A 20,575-nucleotide genomic window follows, 5' to 3' on the forward strand; every position below is an offset into this window, starting at 1 on the left:
GGGTTCGATCGAGATATACACGTGATTTTGTAATTAGGTATTTACTTTTTGCATTTTCACTAAATTATAAATATTAGAAATAATTATGGTTGAGGTCGAATGTGACCATTACGAGGAACAAAATTATTGTCAAAATATTAAACTCAGTTGTATATTAAAATTCCAATCTTGACTTAAAGATGAAACAACTCTACCCATGTTGATTCACGGCGCTTGGCGATTACTATAAATATATATTTTTTTTTTATAAAAAAAACTTAGTTAACAATTAAATAAAAGAGGCATGGCATGGCTAATTAGTAATTACGGTGAAAGGCGAGGGCATTTGGAGAATCCGAAATTGGGATTTGGATAAAGAAAGATCGTTTTTCTTTATTTAATTTTAATTTTCCGTGTTGGAAGAAGCCAACTATCAACTCCCTCGCTTTCCTTCTCTTGTGTTGTGTGTATATAAAGAGCCACACTCACACCACCACCAAACCAACAAGGCTACAGCAACGACAACAACAACAACAACAACTTCTCTTCTTCCCTCTCAGACTCTCTCTCTCCTTACCACTGTTTCATGCAAAACCATTTCTAGGGTTTTCGGTTTTCTCGCCATTCTTCAATTCTCGCACTCCGACACCGCTTCGCCATGGCATTTCCGAACAAGAAGCTCATCGACGACCCCAATGGTGCGTGCGCCTCTCGTTTCCCTCTCCTCTCACTCTCTCCCCCTTCGCTCCGTTCAATTCCTCGCTCTCTGTCAAATTCCCCAGCAATCCTCGCCTTCTTTGACTTTTGCCATCGACAATTGCTGCGTTCTGAATGCTTTCGCCGCAGTTCCGTGCGGAATCGCCTTCTGGATTATTTTTTTAACTGTTTGTGCTCTGTGCATTTTGTTGACTTTTTTTTTTTCGTTTTATAAAATCTGTTTGAAACTTAAATGTTTTAGCATTAGGCTTTGATTGAATTTGCACTGTGCTTTAAATGACGGAAATCGCTGCTACTGGTCGTAATATTCGACGTGAAATGTTGTAGAATTGATTGTGATGATTTCCTGTTAATCTAGCTGTTTTAGTTCGAAGATTGTGATTCAATGTGAGAGTTAGATTCCGATTTAGATTTTTTATTCTGTTTGTATTCCCCTTAGTAGCACTGCAGTTCTTTATTATTCTTTTTCTTAAGAGATTTTGCAATAATTAGATAATTTATATATAAATGTATTTAAACATTTATTATTTATTTATATATGTATGTATATATGTATATAATTGTCTTGAAAGTTGAATAATTGCTTTTGTTTTTAAATTTGATTGCAGATGTTGTGACTGAATTCATTGAAGGTCTTGTGGAGACATATTCCGGACTACAGTATTTAGATGGCTTTCCTCTGGTGATTACAAAAACACTTACAGAAACATGCATAACTTGTGTAGTATTAGTGAGAGTTGCTGAAAGCAGTTTCTTTTTCTGTTGTTTTTCGCTTGAATGTAGGTGAAGGTTGTCTTACGTGCAGATGTTTCAGCTGCAACATATGATAAAGTTGCAATCGTATCAGGTATGACCATGCATTGGATACTTTATATTGCTTAACAGTTCATTTTTTCAGGAGTTGTGCCATTGGGATTCTGTTCAGAGTGTGTAAGAATTGTCATGCCAATTAAGAAAAAAAATTGAAAATAAAGTTCTAAGAGGAAGGAATAGGATATAGAAAATGGTTTGTGGAAATATGATATTTCACCCTATGAAACATGTATAAAATGAAACTTCTTAGGATGATTTTGCATCTTTATTTGTTCAATTTAATTGTGTTCATAGGTTTTATTGAGGAAATTGTGTACATCCATATGTTATGTTACAGGGGGAGGAAGTGGCCATGAGCCTGCCCATGCTGGATTTGTCGGAGAAGGAATGCTTACAGCAGCAATATGTGGAGATATATTTTCTTCTCCACCTGTTGACTCAATTCTAGCTGTATGTTTATTATTATTAGAATTTATATTCATATTACCTTTTCATTTATAAGCACAACATTCTCTTTTCTTCTTCTGATGCCACCTATTGATTTGGAAATTTAGGGGATACGAGCTGTAACTGGTCCTAAGGGATGTCTTTTGATTGTAAAGGTATTTTTTTTTCTTTCTTTAGCATTTTGTCATCCTAAGGATGGCTTTTTGCATTGGTCTTTCATATAAGTATGCATATTAGATGTCCTACACATGGAAAGTGTTATCTGTGGTGGTTAAGATCATAAACAGTGAAAAGATTCATAAGTAAGCTTCTTTTTTATTATAATTATAATAGTATTATAATATTGTGTGCCAAAAAAATTTAAAAAACTCGTCATCTTGTTAAATGAACTTGACGCTGTGAATAACATATAAGAAAGTGTGGCTTTTGCACTAACTTGAAGCTGTGAATAGCATATAAGAAAGTGTGGCTTTTGCACTAGTATGGTCAGTTCATGATGAGTCATTAGGATTTGCTTTTGTTTCTGGATTCATAGTGTTCGAATTTGGGTGTTGATAGAACTATACTGGTGATCGTTTGAACTTTGGCTTGGCTGCTGAGATAGCAAAATCTGAAGGTTATAAAGTTGAGGTATGTCTAGCTGGCTAGAGTTTTCTCATTGTACTCTAAATAATTAAATATTTAATATGTAGGTAAAGTATGACATGTACTTTGCCTATTCAGACTGTTATTGTTGGGGATGATTGTGCACTACCTCCACCTCGAGGGATTGCGGGAAGAAGAGGTTTGGCAGGGACTATTCTGGTTCACAAGGTACATTCATGAAGTCACTTCTTTCCTTTGTTACCAATGCATATAAAAATGCTCTAACCATACATTTTCATTAAAACATATGAAGGGACTATGCGGGGTATTAATGTAATTTCTTTTCTTGACATCAGCATTATTAATTGTAAATATAACTGTAACTAAATATTATGTATTTTAGTATAGTTGTTAGTTATGTATTTCCACACGTTTAAGGATATTTTTGTTTTGTCTGAGCCAGGTTGCAGGAGCTGCTGCTGCTGGTGGTCTTTCTCTTGCTGATGTTGCTGCTGAAGCAAAACATGCATCTGAAATAGTGGGAACAATGGGTGTTGCTTTGACTGTGTGCTCAATTCCTGGTCAAGTTGCATCAGATCGTTTGGGGCCAGGAAAGATGGAACTTGGTCTTGGAATTGTAAGTGTTCTTTATTAGTTCAATCTCCCATTAAGAAAAAATATAAAACTCAATTTTTTTGCAGTATTGCATATCTGTCATTCTGTTTTATAGCATGAAATAAGCTCTTGCATTGTTATTTTTCTTGTGGTTTTCAGATCACAACATTGGAGATAGTGTGCTTTTCTTTGTTCTTTGTTCTTCTCTTTAAATTATTCTTTCATAAAAACTACTCTATAGTTATTTGATATTTTTCTCCCTAATGCTTGTGCTTGAAGTCTGTCTTTACTGCAATCTATTCTCATTCAAATTCCAAATTAAGCTCATTATGTGGTAGCATTTTACAGCATGGAGAACCTGGGGCAGCTGTGGCTGATATTCAGCCCGTAAATGTGGTGGTTTCTCATGTTCTACAGCAAATATTGTCCACGGTATGCTGTATGCCACAATATTGCATGAAAGCTCTTGATGGGTGTATGCTAATTAATTGGGAATGAAATGTTCTTCTAACATATACTTTACAAGCACATCACAAATTCACAATAGTTGGCATGTGTGACAAATGAACTATGATGTTCACCCTTTGACTGTACTAGGGGCATTCTGTTTACGATACTCAATTGAGTTTGAAGAAATTTAGCATATAAAGTTCATGTACCCCTTAGTATTTCATATATAAGGTGTCCTATTCTATTTGAATAAGCTACCTGTTAGCACCTGAGTTTTAGTGTAAGGTTTATTTATATATTGGAGACACTGTAGAGACCAAACAATGTCTTGTGAACTTATGTTAGTACAAATTAGTATAAATAGGAAAGTGAACAGGACGATGCACTAAATAAAATAAATTCTCAGAATTGAGTCAAAATAAACAATGACCTATTAAAATCGGAAAATATATTCAAATGATAGAACCCTATGGCCCTACAAATATTGGACAAAGAAACTTATTAAAGAGACATTCTCTCTCTAAGTAGCATAAAAATGTCAAATGGACTATTTTGTCTGCTAAAATTTGTAATAGTTAAATTTGACTACAATATCTTATTAGAAAGGACTTTGGGAATAATGTGCACAGATTGATCCCAAAATTGCTTCTTCTTATCAATCTACTCTTTCCTTTCGTCAATAAGAGTGTACTTTAAGCATGTAGGCAGTGCAATTATCATTCTAGTGAGTGGGTCACAATCTTTGTTTGGTAATGTTTGCAGGAAACAAACTATGTACCGATAACTCGAGGAGAAAGAGTGGTCCTTATGGTCAATGGGTAGGTTCATGAATGTGTTTAATAGATCTTCTCATTATTGAATGTTGAGAAAAGAAGATAACAGATCTTTAACACATGTTTTGTCTACATCCAAAGAGGTTTCATTGAAAAAGTTGTCTCATCTAATATATTTTCATATTGAAAATATATTGCCTTTTATTAGGTAGCATTAACACAATTCATCCATCTTTTTAGCTTTTTCTTGTGCATTCTTTGAAGGTTTTTAACCTCCCTTCTTCAATCCTCTCTCCTCAGGCTTCTGTCTTTGTAAATTCTTCTATTGAATTTTTTAAAATATGCATGTTTTTCGGGCATACATTTTACTTTTTAAATATTCAGACATTCCTAAATCACGAACCCCATAATCTAGAATTTCAAATATTACATCTGAAAATGCTTTCAATTTTTTTTTTTTTTTTTATTGATGTTCAAGATTCCTTTTGACAAAACATTTTGCCTTTAGAATGGTTACTTACTTCTTAAATGATTTCTCATATGCAGGTTAGGTGCCACTCCTACAATGGAACTAATGATTATAGCTGGAAAAACAGTTCCAAAATTACAGCTAGAACATGGATTGGCTGTTGATAGAGTTTATACAGGGTCATTTATGACTTCTCTTGATATGGCAGGTTTGTTACCACAGCCAATAGCAATAGGCTTCTTTTTTTTTTTTTCATTATGCAGTTCTGATTAGCATTATTTCATTTTCTGTTAGGTTTCTCAATTTCTATTATGAAGGCTGATCCAGTTATTCTTCAACGATTAGATGCTCCAACTAAAGCTCCTTATTGGCCTGTTGCTGCTGATGGTTAGTAATTTTCTCTAGTTGTTTTCATCAATCAATTTTATTACATGGAAAATTTTCAATGTTGGTACTTTTCTAGTAACAAGCTTTTACCTCTAAAATGTTCATTCAACTGTGATATTGATTGGAGCAAATTAATTAATTATTCGTTGATCGAACTTTTGAAATTGTTTTTTCTTTAAAGGTAATCACCCGCCTGCTAAGATTCCTGTTCCAATTCCAGCATCTCGATCAGCAAAGACTGATGAGGTATATCCATGGAAATTAGATGTCATTTCCCTTCTATACCATGTAACTATTGTGATCTAAGAAATTAGATTAGGACAAATATGCTTAATAACAACCCTATGAAAAATGATCATATGAATTCTATCTGATTGGATTATCTGGTAGTTTTTCTGTTTTAGCTGTTGAAATTTGACTAGCATTTTTTTTTTTTGTATAACATTTGATACTAGCTTTGTTGGTTCTTTGTGGTTAGCTGAACTTCATCTATTTGTTGGTTTAATAATGAGTCATTTAGTTGGGCAGGGGGGATTCCTTCTCTAAGGAGCTGTTGCTCTGGTCATTGATTTGTATTTGCTCTTTGGGTTTTTGTTTCTCGTTCAATAATACTCATTGGGCTAGACTCATTCTGGTCATTATCATTGGTCCAACCTACTGGATTAGGGGAGGATTTCATTTTTGAGTGTGGAATTTCTGTCCATACCACCAACAATGTTTGATAGATGGATGTGTTGGGTGGATTGCATGGCCAACATGGTGGCCTCTGTGGAAAACCATCAATCCTCTTTCACTGAATTGAGCCTTGCATCAGGAGAGAGCAAAATTAACAGTCAACTGTTAGGTTCCAAAGAGAGGGCATCATCATCCAAGCACTTTGGAGGAGTACAAAATGGCAGTCCTTTCTTGTTGCTGACCCATTATATCTCCCTCCACATCAGACTTTGAATTATGAGCCCATCATAAAAGGACATTCTAGTTCACAGAACATTTTTCACAACAAAAATACATTTTCAAATTTTCTTTATTTTTAATGCAACCGTTAAACTTCATCTATTTAAATTCCTTCCCCTTCTACCACCAGCACCTGGCCACTGGGTTCTCTTCCTTGGCTATCTTGAGTCATCTTGGCACCTTCCTCCAAATTTTGCTTTCTTCCTCTTTCCCCTTCATACAATATTTCTAAAAGGCTGCAATGACTCCTGTATTTAGTATGAAATTAAGATTATCAACCATCAATTTTGTATTAGTGCTAATTTATTGCACTAAGCATTAAAAAATTGTCAAGAATGAAGACTATTGCTACCATCCAATCAAACTCTTAGTTTAGTTGATTTTATGGTGACTTTCAGCATTAGCTCAATCTAGTTGTTCTCCAATATAAGTGAACCCCCTGCCAGTCTTGCAATCAGTACAAAACAACAAATTACAATACAATAGTTTGTATAAAAAGAAATTCATTCAAATTTTAGTATGTGAATTATGCTCTTTTATGCAACTCAGCTTATTTTCATGCATGGTATGGAGAGTTTTTTTTTTTTTTTCCTTTTGGCAACATGGTGTTTGTTATTAATGTGCAATGATGCTTAAAACATCTTAACTTCTTGGCAGTGGATGTCCTGTTTCTCTTAAGGGAAATAAATACTTCATAGTTAGCTTTCTGCTTTCTTGATCCTTTTTTACACCTCCCCCTTCCTTCAGTTTTCTTTTCTTGTGTCTTAATACAATTTTTTTAAAATCTGGTTTCCATATTTGCTTTATGTAAGCCACGAAGTCAGCCATTACAACTAAATGAGCAAGGCCAAATTCTTGAGGTAGCCATTGAAGCTGCTGCAAATGCAATTATAAATCTGAAGGACAATTTAAATGAATGGGATGGTAAAGTTGGTGATGGTGACTGTGGATCAACTGTGAGTCTTATCCTCAAAACTGTTTACTTGGTTTAGTTTTAAATGTTGCTGTATCATGTGTATTACTTGGTGTCTGATTTTTCTTCTGCAGATGTATAGAGGTGCAAAAGCAATTCTTGAGGACATCAAAAAGTAAGTTTATGCTCTGCATTGCTTAGCCTTCTATATATTTTTGTTTTTCTTGTTTAGATTTATTTACCCATGTATTTGATTAATGGACTATTTGTATATGTTTTTCTTTATTGCTTTATAAGAGTTTATGTTCTTGAGGAACTGCAATGGTGGTTGCTGCAAAAATGTTGTCAATTTGGATTGTGATAGCAGTCTGACCTAAACTGCTATTTTTTGTTCAGTTACCCTCTAAATGATGCTGCAGAAACTGTCGGTGAAATTGGTTCATCAATTGGAAGATCCATGGGAGGAACAAGTGGGATCATGTATGATGCCATTCCTATGCCTCCTTTAAAGTTTAATCATTTATGCTATCTGAAATCTGACTCTTGTCACTCACTAATTTCTTTTCCAGATATACTATATTTTTTAAGGCAGCACATTCGGTGCTAAAAGCAAGTTCCCATTCTGGTGTCACTTCAAAACAATGTGAGAACATTCTCCAAATCAAGCATCGTTCAACAAAAACTTTACAATATTTCCCCTTTTATCCTTTTTTTGGTTGGACTTTCCACCCCTCATGAGTCCTTTTGTTGATTCAGGGGCTGAAGCACTCGCAGTTTCCATTGCTGCTGTAAGTAAATATGGGGGGGCTAGTGCTGGATATAGAACATTGTTAGATGCCCTTATCCCAGCATCGTTGGTTCTTGAAGAGGTAATATCTGTTCATTTCCCTTCATTATTTTCATGACTTTATTTACTGTTACTTACAATGATTTGGCTTTACAGAAATTAAATTCTGGAGTTGATCCTTGCATCGCATTTGTTCTCTCCTCTGAAGCTGCATTGGCTGGAGCTCAGTCAACGGTAGACATGCAAGCACAGGTGACAACTTATTAATGGTTCAAGTGGGAAAACTTTTGTGGTGTAGATGCTTCCTTATAATTTAGAGTTTAAAATTAATCTATTGATTTTTTTCACACAATTAGTGAAGACTGAAGAGAGTTCCAACCTATTGTAGTGACTGAAGGACCAAATTCCTAAATGGCATGAAAAATACAAAATCATAAGAAAATCCTTTGCATGTTTTAATCTACTGTTGTCATTATTAGTGGATCTGATGGGGGTAGCATATGCAGGCTGGACGTTCGACTTACTTTTCTGGAGAGATTCTTTCAACAGTTCCTGATCCTGGTGCTATGGCTGCCGCTACATGGTACAGAGCCGCGGCCTTAGCTGTGAAGGCCAAATACCAGAGCTAAGCTATATACTTGAAATGTCCTGTTTGTGCGGATATACCCAAGTTTTGTTCCAAATTTTGTACTCTCCTGTAACCATTTAAGGCTCTCCGCTTATGTCTTTCATGCATAAAGCTGAGAGAGCAATTCCCAGTCACTTTCATATACGCCAAAAATTTAAAAGTGGATGTAAATTTGAAACTTTATTACTACAATCGACAATAATGTCAGTCTCAATTTGAGCTCATGATTGTAATCTTCGTGGCTGCTTTATTCATTTTTATCAGTTTACAGCATGCCCTTAAGTTGAAAACAATAAATTTCGTTGGTCATTTCTCCCAAGTGAAAGATATGGAATGTACTGGGGAAACATTCAGAGTGGCTGATAAAGAGGAAACGTAGCAACATACTTGAACGCACACTTAACAGTTACCATATTCTTTGTTATTGATTAGAATTTATTAAAAAGAATTATTAAATAAGTCATGGATCCTACAAAATATTGTGGGTTGATTTAAAAAGTTATAAATCTCAATATATCAAGATATATTAGATTTTGACTTTTGGTTAGGAGAACTTCGGTTCACCCAAAAAGAAAGTGTGTTCGTTAATATTCTCTCAAAATTAGATAACTTCATATTTTGAGTCAAACCGGTTTGCCTGAAAATTGTGGTGTGAAATGAATGAGCTTTAGAGGAAGACACGTTAATCACAAGATACATTGAACATTTGGTAACCAAGTAGTCACTCATCTTGTGATCATGGTGATTCTACTGCTTACCTCAAAGTAAATGGAGATTATCGCCAGAGAATTTCTCAATAAAACATACACTTCTATAGAATAAAAAATGACCCATTTTGCTCTTTTATTGTTTAAATTTTTAGTCTAATAATACTCTTGCTATTTTCTTGGAGATATTGTTGAAAGGAGTGGAGCAGAATCGCCAAGAATTGCATAGGAGTGCAGTTGTACGAAAGTAATTAGAGTGAGTGATGGATCAGTCGTTATCTTGTCAAACGTGGCCATTTGAAATGTTAGTGGGCTGTGAGTTCGTGCATGCATTAAGCTCTCTCACTGCCCCTAGCTGAATAAGACGTGCCCTGCAAAGAACCTAGTGTGTTTTCATAGTGTCCTTCTATATTGGCCCCCTTTCATGCGTGACTTGCCAATTTCTTCCTTTCATTCAATATTCAGATGGAAGTTTGAAAATTAGCCCTCTCGTAGATAAAACCAATAGGCTCAGCTTAAATGGTAGAGGATTGCTTGATTTTCAAATGGAATTGGACTTTGCTAGCAAACCACCTAATCGCTTAAGCCAGCCAGGTTTCTTCTCATTATTAATTGATTAATTTTAAATTCTCTTACAATATGTTTTTATTAATATTTTGTTTTTGCATAGTAAGTATTAAATGTATTTTGTATATTCAAAATATAAAAAGTATTTACTTTCTCATTTATTATTTCTTTTATATATACAATCCCAATTTCTTATGATAAATGCTAGCAACACCCATTCTTTATTATTGGTTAAATTTATTGAAAACCACCAAATTTTATAGATTCTACTTCTAATTCAACAAACCTCGCCATTTTTGTAATTTTGAATGAATTTTAAATAGTAAGAAATAAATTATATAAAAAGTGTTAAAAATATATGTTGTTAGCACTTTTCTTAGAACACCTCCAAGTCACCAAGGCACAACTTTACCGCTGCACGAGGACTCGCCCTCTGGTTGAAACTTATTAAACACAAATTCTTATTAAGAGTAACTCATTGAAAAAGTTCTTATCAAGTACTCATGAAGCAGTGGATGCTTACATGAACATTGGTCCTTAAAATTTTGTGGGTTCCACGTGCATGTATTTTTAGGAAATAATGATAAATATAAGGACGCAAGGTTATTTGTATGATTCATTTAGTAAAAGTTTTTAAAATTGTTAGACCGAAGAGGTGTATTGCTTAAATTATGAGTGATATTGTCATCTATGCACTTGACATACTAATGGTAATGTCTGATTAGTTGGAAAAAAAAAACTATATTATAAATGCATAACTATTAAAATCATTATATTCTTTTTCTTTTTGGTAAAAGAAAAAGAAAACCACCCTTTTCACAAAAAATCATTAGTGACAGGTAAAATGGATTGTAACTTGTAAAGTGCAACATAACCGCAAATTATTGAGGATACCCTGTTTATAGAAAACTCCATTGGAAAGAGATCAATGTGCCGCAGTAGTGCAAGTTGGCTGTATATAAAGGGAGCATTAGCCTCTCAACATCTTGCGGTTAGGTTGCAATTTGCGAGTCCATGTGCTGTCTTTTCTTTTGTCCCTAATTCGAAGAGCAGCACCTCAGTACTGCTAACATGCCAGGTTGTTTCACCTAAACTGTGGTCTTGTCTCTCGGGTTCTAGGCAGATGTTTAAATTTCACATTTCATTGAAACCCTTTTGCCTTTTGCCTTTTACAGAGACACATGCAAGATCATCTTAAATTTCACATGAGTGACATGTAATCTTACATGATTAATAGATAATTTTGTTTTTTATAATATATGGTTAAGAGTTTGATTTTTAAGTCTTTGTGTATAAAAAAATATCTCTTAAAAAAGTTATCTGCTTAAATGAATCTTAGTATTACAAATGATTAGTTGAAAAATACCCTAGTTAAACACTTAAAAAAGAACAAATGTCACATGGGTGTGAGACAGCTTAAGTTAGAAAGGGGTGGGAGTCATTAACCTTAATTTGTGATTCTAACTTCCTTTCTTGTGGAGGAAGGGACATGAACATCCGTTTTAATTCTTTTTGGATTTGCGTACAAACGAAGGTAAAAATTGAATCCATAAGGGTCAGTACGTGGTCCAGCAACGTTGCAAAAGATTCTTTACCACTTATTGATCTGACTTTTAAGTCCTACCCTTCATTTATTTAATGCGAAATGAGAATGAAACTGTAATTGATCCAATCATTGGGTTCCATAGCCCTTCAAGGTACAAATGTTGAATTGAAAAATTATTATCCATACATTAAAATTTTATAATTGCATAATTAGGGTCTTTTTTTCAAATTTAAATATTGAACATGAAAAAATTATGCAAGTGGAAATAGAATGGACATCAAAAGTAATCCCGAGTCATTCAGCAATAAAAAACATAAATCTTAAACATATTATTATTAGTTTTGTACTACTTATAAAATGTAGTACAAGTGCATGTGTTTATAATTTATTAATTTACTCAAGAAAGGTACTAATACCCTTTGAGTAGGCACGATTGAATTTGCCAAATTTTAATTATTTCATTTTACAAAAACTCGTAGAAAAACTAATGAGTCTGGAAAAGAAAACCAGGAGTTGTTTGATTCTATTTTGGTTTTCAATATGCTACCATGTCTTAATGTTCTTTGATCGTGTAATTATCAACGGATGACTCGTTTAAAAAAGCTTAGTAACCAAAGCTATCTTTATATTTAAAAGTAAAAAACTATAAGGTTTTTTAAGATTTTAAGGAATTTTAAATTGAAAATATTAGATTCTTATGTTTAATATGAATTTCAAATATCATTTTGAAATAATAACGTTTTAAACAACATGTTGTTGATTAGACAATGAAACTAAGTTTGAATTCTTTAAGAATCATGTAGATGAAAAAAAAATTGGGAGGAAAAATCTTATTGAAAGTGATCATCTAAATTTTTAGTAAAGATGGATAATTAGTAAAATTAGTGAATATTTTACACCAATGATGATAAAAAATAATAATATTTTGAGAAATTTAACGATGTTCATGGAAAAAAAACTCTCATCAAGGAATCTGGAATCCAAAATTCACATAGCCCAAAATTTTTTAACTCTTAACAACAGTTATGATAACATCTTTAAGCATCTATCCCCAAAAATTATTATTTTTAGAGACGTGATTTATGAAAAACATAATTCCCAAGAACTAAACAAAAAAACATGTTCCAAACACGTCCTGACGCTTTACATGCTAAGCACAGAATCCATGCTGTAATCTTTATTTATTGAAACATAATTTAATAATCCGTTGGCAAAGCATGATGACCATGACCTTGCCATTTTGTCAAATCACCTCACAAGAACAAACTTTGTTGTATGAAAAAAATCATAATAAGGATTATTATATTTTTTTTACAGGAAGAAGTAGGCAACAAAATTCATAAGGGGTGCACCGGTTGCAAAGTGACAATAAAGCAAAAGAACATATCCATTTCCTGAACCAAGGTAGGAATTGCAAGCAACCCAAAAATTTTCAAAAATGCATGACAAATATTGAATTATAACATCAAATAGCAATCACAAATGGTGGTTGTGACTTCTGAGATGCATTGGAACCATAGAAGATATCGTCAAAGTCATCTGTCACCCCAATACACACATATCTATGGTGTTAAAGTGAATAATCATGATTTAAAACCTTTTACAGTTAGCTTAGAGGTGGAAGCTTAAAGTCGTAGTTTTATATAAAGTTCTAAGTACAAATATTAATGTCGCCAATATAAAAAGAAAAAATAATGCAACTCCTCTGAGTTTAAATGTGACAGAATTAGTTTTGTGTGAAATTTAGTCTACCATTTTCCTGAAAGACGAGAACTTGGGTTAATTTTTTTAATTTTTTAATATAAAAAAGTGCTTTTAAAAAAGTATTTTTTTTAAGAAACGGATATAATTTTGCTTCTTCAAAAAACAAAAGAATCCTTTTCTTAAAAAAAATTTAAATACATACATAAAAAACAATAAAATTGTTTATTTTATAAAAAAAATATTTTTTATTAAAATAATATAAGCTTAAAAAAATGGATCTACTAGTAGGTGATTTTAAAGCATCACCTGTCTATGATCTGAACTAATGTTTGCATGACATGTATTTATGTTTTTTTTTTAAATTTAAAATAAAATAACTAATACCATTGATTACATATCATATAGAAATTTGTGGAGACCATGAACTAACAAGTGATAGAGATAAAGAAATAACTTCACAGCTGGTAAATATAGAGGGCAATTAACTCATGCACCAGTCGAAAACAAAATTAATTTTTGCGAAGTAGTCAAATGACATTTTTTTCAAAACAAAAAATTATAAGAGAAGACACACCCCTTACGAAATTAGGAAAGATCACCAACAGCAGGAATTTATAGTGAAACTAGCTAGCTTACACATTGTCTAATAATCAAACCTAAGTCACGGCATGTATACACTAAAGATTCAACCAGATGTGTGAACCTGTGAAGACAGTAAGTCAAGTGATATATATTGAAAAATAACTAATGAAACATCAACAATTATTTATTTTAAACATTTTGTTAACATCTTTTATTTTATTTTTTTTTATCTTTTTCATCCTATTATATCATAAATCTTATCAAATTTATATTTTTCTCTTTTTCATATACCATTTACGTGTTCACCTCATAAACAGTTTTATTTTACCTGCTACTTGAATCTTCCCAAGCTCCTGTATATTACTTCACATACATGAATCTTCTCCTTATTTTTCCTCAAGTAAAAAACTCAAAAAGAAAAATAACAAACAAATGTATACTAACGCATGCATCAAGGATATAGATAAATTACAAAATCATTACTTCCAAGCCTCGATTTAAAAAGAAAAAGAAAAGAAAAAAAAGAGAAGAAAATATTTTTAAAATAGCAATAATAAGATACATGCATCTCTCTCTCCCTCTAATTAAGTTTAGGAAGTGGGATCATGACTGAGTGAGAGAAGAGAGATTAACAGAAGAATTAGTAGAAGAGTTAGAATTGTTCTTGTGGTTATGCATCCACACCTTGAAAACTTGTCTAGTGACTCCCACACTCTTACAGAACCTCTCAATCTCATCATCCACCTCTTTCCTCTGCAGCTTCCACCCTAGCTTCTCCGCAAACCCCAACATCTTCTCCTTCTGCTCAGCGCTAAACTTCGTCCTGAACCTCTTCTTGCTGCTTCCTCCACCACTCCTCTCTCCCATCTCCATTCTTCCCTCCCCTCCTGAATACTCCATCATGTCCCCGCTCCCTCCAGTCACGACCTGCGGCCCTTCCACCACAGGGCACGTGACCTTGCGGTGGAAGTTGCGATGGCAACCGCAGGCCATGCACTGGAGAGAAGGGGACGAGACGCTATCCGCGTCGAGGGTGAACTCCCCGCAGCCATCCGTGGCATAGCTGCCTAGGCTGGCTGCATGGTTGCGGAGGCACTCTCGGTAGAGATAGTTTGAAGATGATGAGTTCTCCATCTTTCTTTCTTGCTTGTGTGGTTTTTGTGTGACTTTGAGAGAGGGTGTAGTGTAGGTTTTAATATATATATTTATTTGGTGTATGTATTGTGTGGACATTGATATGGAGAGTGACGAGATAGGCATATATAGAGAGAGAATATATGTGAGAGAGGGTGTGAGAGCGCGTGTGTGTGTTTGTATGTATATATATATATATGTATATATATATATATATATATATATGTATGTGTGTATATATATATATATATATATATATATATATATATATATATATATATATATATATATATATATATATATATATATATATATATATATATATATATATATGCCCCCATGTTAGGGGCTCCAAAGGCGTCAAAAATTGCCCATACAACAAACAACTAAGTCTTTGATTCACAATGGCGTGGAACTTCACACACACAAATGAATAAGAATATATTGTTGTTCACATGCACCACAAACATTTGTCAGTCAGAGATATCAATTACAATCAAGATCATTCATTATTCATCATCGGTTACCAAGCTCAGTATGATGGTCATTCTATTTACATATATATAAATTAATCAAAATTAAGGTCATACGATACGAAGCAATTTTAATAAGCTAGAAAGGAAAAGGAAACCAAACAAATATTTGTATAGTCTCATGTATCATATTTGCAAATTTTGATACTATTCCATGTACTAAACTACAAAAGAATACTTATTCCTTGTGTTTAATTTAGAGAACAACAAATCAAAAGAAAGACGGTGGCATGGTGCAGATCAATCATGCAGGTTGAGTTATCAAAATGTAGAGTGCATACAGATAAAACTTAGATATATACAATTTAAATCTTATGTGTTTTTGGCATTATTTTCAACCTGAATTAAAATTTTACATTAGCAAACATGTAATGAAAATTTGCATTAAAGATAAACATAAATTACTGAGATCCTAACGTAGAGGGATTGAGGTAGCTTACGTGAAGTCTTACATTCAAACTTCATTGTTGTCATTGTATAAAAAAGTTACTAAGATAAAATTTCAATTCTAATTAAAATATAAAACCAAAAATATTTAAGCAACCACATTTTATAGCATCTTTTGTTTTGTGTGCTTGTTAGGAATTTGTGCTAAAAGATGTGACGTTCCAATGTAATAATACTCGATGGCTCTTCAAATAGGATCGCTTCCAAGAGAGGATACAAATTCTCATGTCCACATTAAAACTACCTCTTTTCACATTCTTTACATGTTACTAGTGCTTTTAATTATCAAGCACAGACATCGACACCGGATACAACACGAACACGAACACGTGAACAATATAATGTATAAAATATAAAACGTAATACAGGTATTATGTTGGTGTCAGATACTGATACAGACGCGTGTCGGACACCGAACACGATAAGAAACTAAGGTGTCCGTGCTTCATATGCTTTTAACGCATAACCAAACACACACTTAAAAACTTGGTTTTGAATGAGGAGATAGAAGAAGTGAGGTGTGCTTAGGAATGGAATGGGATGGTGTGGGCATGAAGAATAAGTGAAGTGTGGAGTGAATAATAGGTGGGTTGGAAATTGAGAGTGCAAAGGATGAATTCACTTGATGTGTCGGAAAATAATTATAATGTTTCAGTGTCTTTGGGAAGCAAATTGCTTTGTTTCCTTTTCTCCATTCAGTGTCCAGTCACTGTACTATGTGACCCTTTCCAACAGTACCACAACACCCGCAAAGCTAGTTATAGCTAGATGCCACTTTTGGTGCACAATCGGCTTGGTCTGTTTGGCTCTTTTTGGTTAAGGCTGCAACCAAAATGTGCTCGGTCTATTTTCTAATTATTATCACTTTATCATTCCTTATAATACTAATCAGCAAAAACAAGATTAAATTTTTTCTTCAAAAAAGTTAGAAATTGAAACGTATATACACTATAAGGTAACAAGGATATTGCAAAAGGAAAAGTTAAAGGGTAGTTTAAATTTGTGGCTTACAAAGAAAGGGGAAAAAAGGCTGCTCAAATTTGTTACGATGATTGTGGTAGAAATGATTAACTGCTTTCCTCATCATGTAGTGCATTTTGGTACATGATTGTAATATTTAGATTTTTTTTTACAACTGTTTGATGAAAAAGCTGAAAAGAATATTGTTTCAACCTATAATATTTTGCCTTCAAAATTACACAATCTTGTTGTTTCTCAAGAATTCTCTTCACAAATTTTGCCTCTTAATTTACAAAATGTGATGAATTTTGACCTAATATATCAAGTCTGTATTGAATCGTGAATACTTTCTAACAGTTTTGAACCCGTCAATAAATACACATAGTTAAAATAATTAAATTTTTTTGCTACGTTAAAAGAAATTATTTTAAATACATGTATTTGGGATTCGTCACATTTTGTGAACTGAGAAATATAATGTGAAAACAAATCTTTAAAGATAAAATTTCAGTAATTTGGGGGGGGGGGGGGGGAGGGAAATATAATTAAGTCTTTATTGATTTAAAATAAGTTAAAGCAAATATGTATTTAATGATTTGATAAGAATTAACCCAGTTAAATAGTCACACTAATATTAGAATTAACTTGCCAACTGGGCAATTTTTTTTCTCATGGAATAGTGATTTTTTTTTATATTTTCATTATAGTTTTCTTGAATTATCATGTTATTAATGTGAAATTTCACCACTTTACCAATAAGAATCAAATCTGAGTCATTGTTTAAAATTTAAAAAATACAGTACAAAATAAATGCAGGTCTTAACTTTTGATTTTTTTCTCATGCCACTAAAATCTAGTTTGGTGGACAATGACATCCTTCTTCACAGAAATCTAAGAACTAGTTAAGTAGTTGTAAAAACTAATTAAGTAGTTGTAATCGGTATACTTTTAAGTAAGTCTTTATTAACAAGTTTAGCATGTTATTGTCGTCCTATCTAATGAAGAGTATCTTTCTATTCTATCACTTTGTATTATAATAATAATAATAATAATAATAATAATAATAATAATAATAATAATAATAATGTTTAAACCAGAGCGATGAACTCATAATAGCATTTAGCTGCAATTTAAACGCACACATTATATAAATATTATAATAAAAAAAAAAAAAAGAAGCAAAGAGATATACACTAGAACCAAACTCCACCTTAGATATGGTGAGCCACCCAAAACCATCACTATAGATATCATTGATTATTTGAGTAGTTATGTTTTCATAAGTCATAAGTTGCCATTGCCATGTGCAGAACAAGGATTCATTTCTAATTAGACAATTATGTCTGGATTGAACTTTCTATATTTTCACACATATATTATGCTTCTGCCATTAGCTGCTAATGAGATAACCCAGCTAACTCTTCTAAGGATAATCATGGTGCATGCACGGCAACCTAAATGTACTTGCCAGATACGAATATTTCCTTGTCCACCACCATTAACTCCCTACATGCTTCAACTGTAATGTGGTCAAACAACGTGGACAGTTTCCAAATCCAAGTTCATGAACCTGCCAAGGTTTTTGTTCTTCACTCAGATTAAGTGAATTAGAATATTATCCTAGTGTCCCTTATACCTTAAACATGTTCATTATTATGTATTAAACTATAGTATTCTCTTCCTAATTATATCTTCAAAGTACTGTGAATAACTTGTTCGGGCCACATGCTTTGCTGTAAGCTCTTGTAAGTGATGGAAGAGAAATTGTTAATTCATCTTGTTTCATTATAACTCATACTTATACAAGTAAAGAATTCATTACCCTAAAAGAGTTCGAATCTCAAATGTGGTTAAGAGTGTGTTTTTAAAAATATAGATGAATAGAAGAAAATGAGATTAAACAGTGGTACATTTGGGTTCTAATTAAAAAAATGAAACCAAAGATAATAGAACGAAACAAAATGTTTTGTTCTATTCCATCCATTTAATAAACACTACTTAAATGTGTAAGGGAAATAACATGAGGCATTATTTCATATACACACTTAATTCTTCAAAACTTTTATATTGCGTACGCGTGTGATTTTCATTGTTATTAATAAGAGAAAAGCAAGGTCACAATCCTTATCAGTATTAATTAGTGCTTATCTGGAATAACTTACGTTTTAGGGAAAATTCACATACTTTTTAAAATTATTACAAAAAATTGTAAAAGTAAGCGAATATTTTTTTTTCAAAATTTTTTAACTTTATATACACTTAATGTTTGCTTTATAAATTGACAAATTATCTTGGGCTAGGATTTTCTTTATAAGTAGACATCGTAATTTAAATACAAGGATGTATATCACTCTCGGTTATGATTTAATTAGGTGCTTTAGGGCCCGTTTATACTATGCCATATATATATATATATATATATATATAGCATCTGTACATGTGCTTTCAGTATTTTACCGATTCGTTTCATGCATCTAACCCTAAACTTGGCTTAACACGTATATTTTAAGTAGAGAATTTCAAATCACACACACACAAACACACGAAGAGAAAGACAAAAAAATAAGGGTGTTGACTGTTGAGGATTGAGTTGAGTTTATGCATATTTTGAGCATGCGTGTAATCAGAACTTAAACAAGAATGAAGTGCTACACAAGTAAAAATAACATCTACATTGGATATCAATGCAACTGAAAAGTAAAGGAATCAATGTTTAATTAAGTATATTCGAATACTAATGTTTCTGGTTAGAAACTTTAAACGACAAGCTCTTAATATAATATTCTAGAGTCTTTTAACTAACTTCTATGATAATAACAACTTATTCATATACAAATGTCAAAAGGGAAAACAAATACCAAACTCTCCTGTTGTGGACGTTTGACTCATATTAATTGGTTGGAAAGGCAGAATTAGTCTTTGATTATGCTTACAGAATCAAACACGTTCTCTGGCAGTTTACCAACAATATTGCCTTATCATTGTTCCAAGTCATATGTAATAAGATCCTTGGCTTCAGGAATCTCTACATGCCAGACAAGTATTAATTATAAGCTAGAAGCTAGCATATACATGGCCTCATATTGATAAAGACCACTTTATATTTTTTTATTTAAATTATCTGAACACTTCACTATAGCTACTAACACAACCTTTGTGACCTGTATTAATTCTAGACCTCGGTAATGTGGAGCCAAGCATAAGGTGGTTCACGTTCTTACTTCAGGTTTTTTAGTATAAAAATTATTTAGTACTTATATTTATACAATTCTTTTAGTTGCTCTAATGTGGTAATAACTAAAATGTGCTTTTTGTTCTTCGTAAACAGACTTCAAGTTCAAATTCTATAAAGAAATAACCCACTTTTATTTTTTTTATAAGGTTCCTAATTTTTCTGTTATTCTCTCATATTTAAAAAATAATTAGTCATTAATTTCAATCAAATAAATTATCTGTTAATATATCAATCCTCACTAAATTCAGTCCACAAAAGTTTCCTGAATTGGTAATATCAAAAGTCACTATTAATTTAATAAATGATTTTACATCCCAAAAAGTAAAAAAAATACACTTTTATTTTTTGTATGATCTATAATTCTGTGGGCTTATTTTGTAAAAGCACCACTGATAATTAATGGTGAAATAATGGGGATAGTATTGTAATTAATTTAATTGTTTCGTTCTTGCTTAGATGGCTGGATTTTAGCAGTGTTTTTTTTGGAAGGCTGGATTTTAGCTGTTTTGGAGACAGCCCTTCGGACTTTGGAGAGTCACATACCAACTACCAATTCAACAATTCCTTATGATGGATCAACAAAGATATATTAAATATAATTAAAAAAAAACTCTTATAAATATTATTTTAATACTTTATTGAT

The 20,575-nt window shown here is 32.5% G+C and overlaps 2 protein-coding genes across 2 annotated transcripts; one reads left to right on the forward strand and one right to left on the reverse strand.

Moving 5' to 3' along the window:
- The first annotated feature begins 482 nt into the window (after nt 1-482).
- On the forward strand, nt 483-8,836 carry DHBK (putative 3,4-dihydroxy-2-butanone kinase). The gene is made up of 20 exons (NM_001360294.1): nt 483-677; nt 1,305-1,378; nt 1,480-1,543; nt 1,847-1,959; nt 2,064-2,111; nt 2,515-2,586; nt 2,680-2,769; nt 3,005-3,178; nt 3,505-3,588; nt 4,369-4,424; nt 4,926-5,056; nt 5,143-5,235; nt 5,417-5,481; nt 7,002-7,145; nt 7,237-7,277; nt 7,499-7,582; nt 7,672-7,745; nt 7,859-7,971; nt 8,046-8,141; nt 8,396-8,836. The coding sequence occupies exons 1-20, from the start codon at nt 638-640 to the stop codon at nt 8,516-8,518; spliced, it is 1,779 nt and encodes a 592-aa protein (NP_001347223.1). The 5' UTR covers nt 483-637; the 3' UTR covers nt 8,519-8,836.
- Nucleotides 8,837-14,147: 5,311 nt separating this feature from the next.
- Nucleotides 14,148-14,784, reverse strand: LOC547766 (zinc finger homeodomain protein SZF-HD2). Its single transcript, NM_001250628.2, has one exon. It carries the CDS (start codon nt 14,755-14,757, stop codon nt 14,227-14,229), a length of 531 nt encoding a protein of 176 aa, NP_001237557.2. The 5' UTR covers nt 14,758-14,784; the 3' UTR covers nt 14,148-14,226.
- Between the last annotated feature and the right edge of the window lie 5,791 nt (nt 14,785-20,575).

Source organism: Glycine max, chromosome 7 (assembly GCF_000004515.6).
Source record: "Glycine max cultivar Williams 82 chromosome 7, Glycine_max_v4.0, whole genome shotgun sequence".
In the NCBI taxonomy this organism is placed as follows: Eukaryota; Viridiplantae; Streptophyta; class Magnoliopsida; order Fabales; family Fabaceae; genus Glycine; species Glycine max.